This window comes from Pelodiscus sinensis, chromosome 1, assembly GCF_049634645.1.
Source record: "Pelodiscus sinensis isolate JC-2024 chromosome 1, ASM4963464v1, whole genome shotgun sequence".
Lineage (NCBI taxonomy): Eukaryota > Metazoa > Chordata > Testudines > Trionychidae > Pelodiscus > Pelodiscus sinensis.
This window is the reverse complement of record NC_134711.1, coordinates 328379127-328386328: the sequence shown is the minus strand read 5'-3', so window position 1 is coordinate 328386328 and position 7202 is coordinate 328379127. Positions and strand designations below refer to the sequence as shown.

At 44.6% G+C, this 7202-nt stretch overlaps 1 protein-coding gene across 1 annotated transcript; it reads right to left on the bottom strand.

Moving 5' to 3' along the window:
* Positions 1-2704: 2704 nt before the first annotated feature.
* Positions 2705-3676, bottom strand: LOC142828963 (olfactory receptor 52N1-like). Its single transcript, XM_075926041.1, has one exon. The coding sequence runs from the start codon at positions 3674-3676 to the stop codon at positions 2705-2707; it is 972 nt and encodes a 323-aa protein (XP_075782156.1).
* Positions 3677-7202: the final 3526 nt, after the last annotated feature.

Sequence of the window (7202 nt, the reverse complement as noted above, 5' to 3'; positions counted from 1 at the left end):
TGCCCCCTGTATAAAACTATGGCACGCCCACTTCTTGAAAACTGTGTACAGATGTGGTATCCTCACCTCAAAAAAGATAATTTGGCCTTAGAAAAGGTTCAGAAAAGGGCAACTAAAATGATTAGGTGTTTGGAACGGGTCCCAGATGAAGAGAGATTAAAGCAAGTGGGACTTTCCAGTTTAGAAAAGAGGAGACTGAGGGGGAATATGATAGAGGTCTATAAAATCATGAATGGTGTGGAGAGGGTGAATAAAGAAAAGTTATATATTAGTTCCCATAATAGACGAACTAGAGGACACCAAATGAAGTTAATGGGTAGCAGGTTTAAAACTAATAAAAGAAAGTTCTTCTTCACACAGCGCGTAGTCAACCTGTGGAACTCCTTGTGAAGGCTAAGACTATAACAGAGTTTAAAGAGAAGCTAAATAATTTCATGGAGGTTAGGTCCATAAAAGTCTATTGGCCAGGGGATAGAAATGGTGTCCCTGGCCTCTGTTTGTCAGACCCTGGAGAAAGATGGCAGGAGACAATTCGCTTGATCATTGTCTTTGGTCCACCACCTCTGGGGCACCTGGTGCTGGCCACTGTCGGCAGACAGGCTACTGGGTAGATGGACATTTGGTCTGACCCAGTACGGCCGTTCTTATTTTCTTATGAACCGTTCTTATGAACCTCTTGGGCTCAACAATCTAGCTAGCTTTGTAGCCACGTTACACTCCATTTATCCAATGCATGATTCCTTAATTGCTGGGAAGAATATTGTGGGAGACCGTATCATAAGCTTTGCTAAAGTCAAAATATATCATATCGACTAACTTCACCACCTCCATTGAGCCAGTTACGTCATCATAGAAACTAATCAGATTGGTCATGCATGACTTGCTCTTGGTGAATCCAGGTTGACTATTCCTGATGATATTCCCCTCTTCCAAGTACTTGGTTTTTTTTCTGAGGACTTACGTGAGGCTGACTGATCTGTAGTTCCCTGGATTGTCCTTCTTCCCTTTTTTAAAGATGGGCACTATATTTGTCTTTTTCAAAAATGGGACCTCTCCCGATCTCCATCAGTTTTCAAACATAATGGCCAAAGGCTCTACAATGACATTTCCAACTGCCTCAGTACCGTTGGATGCATGAAATCCAGATGCATGGATTCGTGTATATCTAGCTTTCCTAAATCATTCCTGACCAGCTCTTTCTCCATCAAGGGCTGCCCACCTCCTTCCCATACTCTGTTGCCTAGTGCAGTAGTCTGGGAGCTGACCTTGTCTGTGAAGACAGAAGCAAAAAAAGCATTGATACTTCAGCTTTTCCCACATCATCAGTTCCATACATACAAGATGGGAAGCGACTGTCTAGGAAGGAGCATGGCAGAAAGGAATCTAGGGGTCATAGTGGACCACAAGTTGAATATGAGTCAACAGTGTGATGCTGTTGCAAAAAAAAGCAAATATGATTCTAGGTTGTATCAACAGGTGTGTTGTAAGCAAAACTCGTGAAGTCATTCTGCCGCTCTACTCTGCACTAGTTAGGCCTCAGCTGGAGTACTGTGTCCAGTTCTGGGCGCCACATTTCAAGAAAGATGTGGAGAAATTGGAAAGGGTGCAGAGAAGAGCAACAAGAATGATTAAAGGTCTAGAGAACATGACCTATGAAGCCAGGCTTCATGAACTGGGCTTGTTTAGTTTGGAAAAAAGAAGATTAAGGGGGGACATGATAGCGGTTTTCAAATATCTAAAAGGGTGTCACAAGGAGGAAGGAGAAAATTTGTTCCTCTTGGTTTCTGAGGACAGGACAAGGAGTAATGGGCTTAAAGTGCAGCAGGGGAGGTTTAGATTGGACATTAGGAAAAAATTCCTAACTGTCAGGGTGGTCAAATATTGGAATAAATTGCCAAGGGAGGTGGTGGAATCTCCCTCTCTGGAGATATTTAAGAACAGGTTAGATAGACATCTGTCAGGGATGGTGTAGATGGAGCTTGGTCCTGCCTTGAGGGCGGGAGGCTGGACTCGATGACCTCTCGAGGTCCCTTCCAGTCCTATTATTCTATGATTCTATGATTCTATGATCTGTCACTAGCCTACCTCCCTCATCCAGTAAGGGCTCTACACTCTCCATGATCACCCTCCTATCTCTGTAGAAACCTTTCTTCTTACCCTTCACATCTCTTGCTAGCTGGAATTCCATATATGCTTTTGCCTTCCTGATTACGCCTCTACGTGTTCAAGCAATATATTTATACTCCCCCCACGTCACCTGTCCATGTTTCCACTTCTCATAAGCTTCCTTTTTTTGTTGAAACTCACCAGGGATTTCCCTGGCAAGCCAATCTGGTCACCTAACATATTCGCTTTTCTTAGTGCGCATTGGGGCCTTCCTGTAACATCATTGGCCAACTTTCAATCAACTTCTAATATCAAAGGTGTCCAGACTCAAAGTTTTCACCCATTATTTTCTTTCATTCTTACTTATTTACTTCTCTGTCCTCTCCTCCCATTCTGAGATGCAGAAACTGCCACCTAGATTTTGACCTTGTACCTAAAAGCCTGATTTCATATTAATTATTAACTATTGAGCATTGTATTACAATTATTCATGGTGAATGCTCTTAAATTGTGTGATTGCCATTAGCTCGATCGTATGCTGGAGTACACAGCCCTCGAATCCAGGGTCACACAGTCCATTTCTAAATAAGTAGACATGTCATGTAGTTTTATAGCCAGTGATGCCAGTCAAGAACCTTCTGCAGATGAATGCAACCACTTCCTCACGAAGCTCTTTGGTTTTGATTCCATACACGATAGGGTTGAGCATGGAGGGTAGGAGGTAAATGAGATTGGACAAAATAATGTGCACAGAAGGTGCGATACCTTCACCGAACCGGTACGCCAGAATGGAGAAGAGGCCAGGAGGATAAGCCATGAGTATCACAAGGATGTGGGCGGTGCAGGTGCTGAGGGCTTTCTGGTGGGCTGTTTTGGAGGACATTCGGAGGACGGCCCTGGTGATTAGCACATAGGATATTGCAATGACTGTCATGTCAAACCCAGTGGAAACACATGCCAACACCAAGCCGTACATTCTGCATCCTGTGATGTCCCCACAGGACAACATTGACACAGCCATCGTTTCACAGTACGTGTGGGGGATAATGCGATTGTCACAGAATGGCATCCTGCTCAGGAGCACAGACAAGGGCACAATATAGAGAACAGCTCTTACCACACACACTAGGCCTAGCTTAGCGACTCGTGCATTGGTCAGGATGCTCGTGTATCTCAGAGGGTTACATATGGCAACACAGCGATCAACGGCCATTGTCATTAGGACCCCTGAGTGCATAGTAGCACTTACCGGCAAGAAGAAAGCCTGGGCGAGGCAGGCAGCCAGAGTGATGCTTTTCAAATTGAACCAAAATATCCCCAGGGCCCTTGGGATGATTGTGGTAGGTATGATCATGTCTGAGACTGCCAGCATGCCAATCAGCAGGTACATCGGTTTGTGCAATCTCTGCTCTTTGGCCACAATAGACAGTACTGTGAAATTTGCCAACAGAGCTGTCATGTAGAATGCAGCAAAAGGGATAGAAATCCAGATATGAGCATCTCCCAGGCCAGGGATGCCCATTAGGATGAATGTTGGCAGGTCATAGCCGGTGAAGTTGGAAGTTTCCATGAACGAGTCGATGCATTAGTAGGGCACAGAAATGTACACGGGTCCTTTGAAGGGACAGAAACACAGAAAAGTGGATTAGACACTTTTTAAAATAGTATCCTGAATATTGTAGAGCTATTAACAGTCTCCAATGGGGAATGACCATTTTGGTGATATTTACAGACACTTTCAGATAATGTTGGTCATAGTCAAGTTTGGAGAAGTCCTCAGCAAGCTAGGTGAATGGGCAGCACACTGGAAGAGGAATTTCAGTCTCAATAAGTTAAATGTGTTGGATCTTGGGACAGAAAAGCATGAACTTAAATGTTTTAACAGAGTTCCAATTTAAGTGTATAAACTCTGAACAGGGACTTGGGCATCATGGTACACTCGGCTCTGGGAAACCCAGGTCACAGTGCTAACATGGACCTAAAATAAGCAAAACCGTATGATCCAGGAGGAGAGGGATCGGAAATCTGACCTTTATGTTTAAGGTAGAGTTCTCACACATTCTCCTGTCAATTTTTCTTTGGGCCAAAGAAGTACATAAGGCTCATGGTGAGTGTAATCAATCCAGTTACATAGTCCCCTACTGAGGAAGTGGGTCTGGCCCACGAAAGCTCATCATCTAATAAACCATCTTGTTAGTCTTTAAAGTGCTACATTGTCCTGCATTTTGCTTCAACTACCCCAGACTAACACGGCTACATTTCTATCACTACCCTACAGGTGGGTTTAGGATGATCTCATTGAGACCAAAATTTGACCCCCAATGTTATCATTAGGCCAGCAGAGTGCACTGTAGCACCTGCCTGAAAGAAAGCTGGGAGAGGCAGCTAGCCAGAGTAAGGATTTTCAAATTGAACCAAAATATTCACAGTGCCCTCCAGCGTATTTACCTCTCCCCCCAGCTCAGTGTCATGCATGAACTTAGTGAGGATTCTATCCACCCCGTTATCCAGGTCATGAATAAAGATGGTGAATGAAAACTGCCCCAGAACAAACCCTTGGTGCATTCCACTTGATACCAACTGCCAACCAGACATCGAGCTGTTGATCACTATCAGTTGACTTCCTTAACTTGCTGGCAAGAATACTGTGGGAGACCTTTATCAAAATACTTGCTAAGGCCAACGTAGATCACGTCCACCACCATCCCTATGTCCATAGAGCCAGTTACCTTGTCATAGAAGGCAGTCAGTTTGGTCAGGGATGACTTGTCCTTGGTGAATCCACGTTGACCATTCCTGATCACTTTCCCCTCTTCCAAGTGTCTCAAAATGGATTCCTTGGTGTGTACCTCAGCCCGTACCTACAGTCTCCAGCATTGCCCACCAGCCTGAGTTCAACCACACTTTTCCTCTTTAACCTCAAGTGCTGGACACTTGCCCATGTGTAACCCCCCACACCTCAAATTGCCTAATGCTGCTGCACAGTGGTCCCCTCACCTGGAACTAAAACCAGGGGTCAGACTCCACAGTGAGAGCTCATAGAAACAAGTCCCTAGTCTGGGTGAAATTCAGTGTCTGTCTGCACTGAGAAAAGCCCTCACGGCTGGACCACGTACCATTTCTGACGGATTTTTGCCCCAGATCCGATCCCAAAGGATCGAACTTGCAACCCTGGGTTTAGCAGGTGGATGCTCAAAATGCTGAGCTACTCCTCCCTCCCAGTAAAAAGTAGCCTATCTTTCTGGGGTCAAAGGGAGCCTCAGCAATGGCTGCACCTGGTCAGGGAATGAGAGGGAGGGACACAGGGGGAAGGAGAGAGGATGCAGAGACTAAAAGGAGCCAGCATGACTCACTTTCCTCACAAGGTCACACAGCTTTCATGTACTGCAGCCTGTCAGACACCCAACAGAGCTTCCTGAGGCTGCTTCTCTGTGCTGGGAATTGCTGACATGGCCACGAGCCTGTGGTGGGGTGGCTCGTGGACGGGGGGTGGTCAGCTTGGAAGACAGTGTCAAAGACAGTCTGCTACAGTGCTGTCCGTGTCCCTTTACAGTCCAAGACACTGCCCTGTGGCCGGAGGAAATGCTGGAATGCAGGAATCCTGGAAATGGCAAAGATGCTTAATAACTTCTTTGTTTTGGTCTTCACAAAGAAGTCTGAAGGCATGCCTAACCTAGTGAATGCTAGTGAGAAGGTGGAAGGTTTAGAAGTTAAAATAAAAAAAGAACAAGTTAAAAATCATCTCAAAAATTGGATGCCTGCAAGTAACCAGGGCCTGATGAAATGCATCCGAGAATACTCAAAGAGCTGATAGAGGAGGTATCTGAGCCTCTAGCTATCATCTTTGGAAAATCATGGGAGACAGGAGAGATTCCAGAAGCGTGGAAAAGAGCAAATATAGTGCCCCTTTATAAAAAGAGAAATAAGATCAACTCAGGAAACTACAGACCAGTTAATTTTACTTCTGAGCCACGGAAGATAATGGAGCAAGTAATAAAGGAAATCCTCTGTAAACACTTGGAAGGTGACAAGATGATAGGGAACAGCCAGCATGAATTTGTAAAGAACAAATCATGTCAAATCAATCGGATAGCTTTCTTTGACAGGATAACGAGTCTTGTGGATAGGGGAGAGGCGGTGGATGTGGTGTAACTAGACTTTAGTAAGGCGTTTGATATGGTGTTGCATGATATTCTTATCAATAAACTAGGTAAATACAACTTAGATGGGGCTACTATAAGGTGGGTGCATAACTGGCTAGATAACCGTACTCAGAGAGTAGTTAGTAATGGTTCACAATCCTGCTGGAAAGGCATAACAAGTCGGGTTCCGCTGGCGTTTGTTTTGGGACCAGCTCAGTTCAATATCTTCATCAGCCATTTAGATATTGGCATAGAAAGTACACTTCCAGGCTGTGTCTAGACTGCCAAGTTTTTCAGCAAAAGCGACCGTTTTTGTGCAAAAACTTGCCAGCTGTCTACACTGGCCGCTTGATTTTGTGCAAAAACACTGACATTCTCCTGTCCGAAATCAGTGCTTCTTGTGCAAATGTTTTGACATTCCCGTTCGGGAAAAAGCCCTTTTCTGGAAATGTTTTCGCGCAAGAGGACCAGTGTAGACAGCTAAAAAGCACAAAAAAGCCCCGATGGGGAAAATGGCGATCTTGCGCAAAACCACGTCTAGATTGGCATGGACACTTTTCTACAAAAAGTACTTCTGTGGAAAAGCATCCGTGCCAATCTAGACGCTCTTTTCCGCAAATGCTTTTAACAGAAAAACTTTTCCATTAAAGGCATTTGCGGAATCTAATGCCAGTCTAGACGTATCCATTTAGTTTGCAGATGATACCGAGTTGGGAGGGGCTGCGACTGCTTTGGAGGATAAGGTCATAATTCAAAATTATCTGTACAAATTGGAGAAATGGTCTTAGGTAAACAGGATGAACTTTAATAAAGACAAATGCAAAGTGCTTCACTTAGGAAGGAACAATCAGATTCACTCATACAGAATGGGAATCAACTGTCTAGGAAGGAGTACGGCAGAAAGGGATCTAGGGGTTATAGTGGACCACAAGTTAAATATGAGTCAACAGCGTG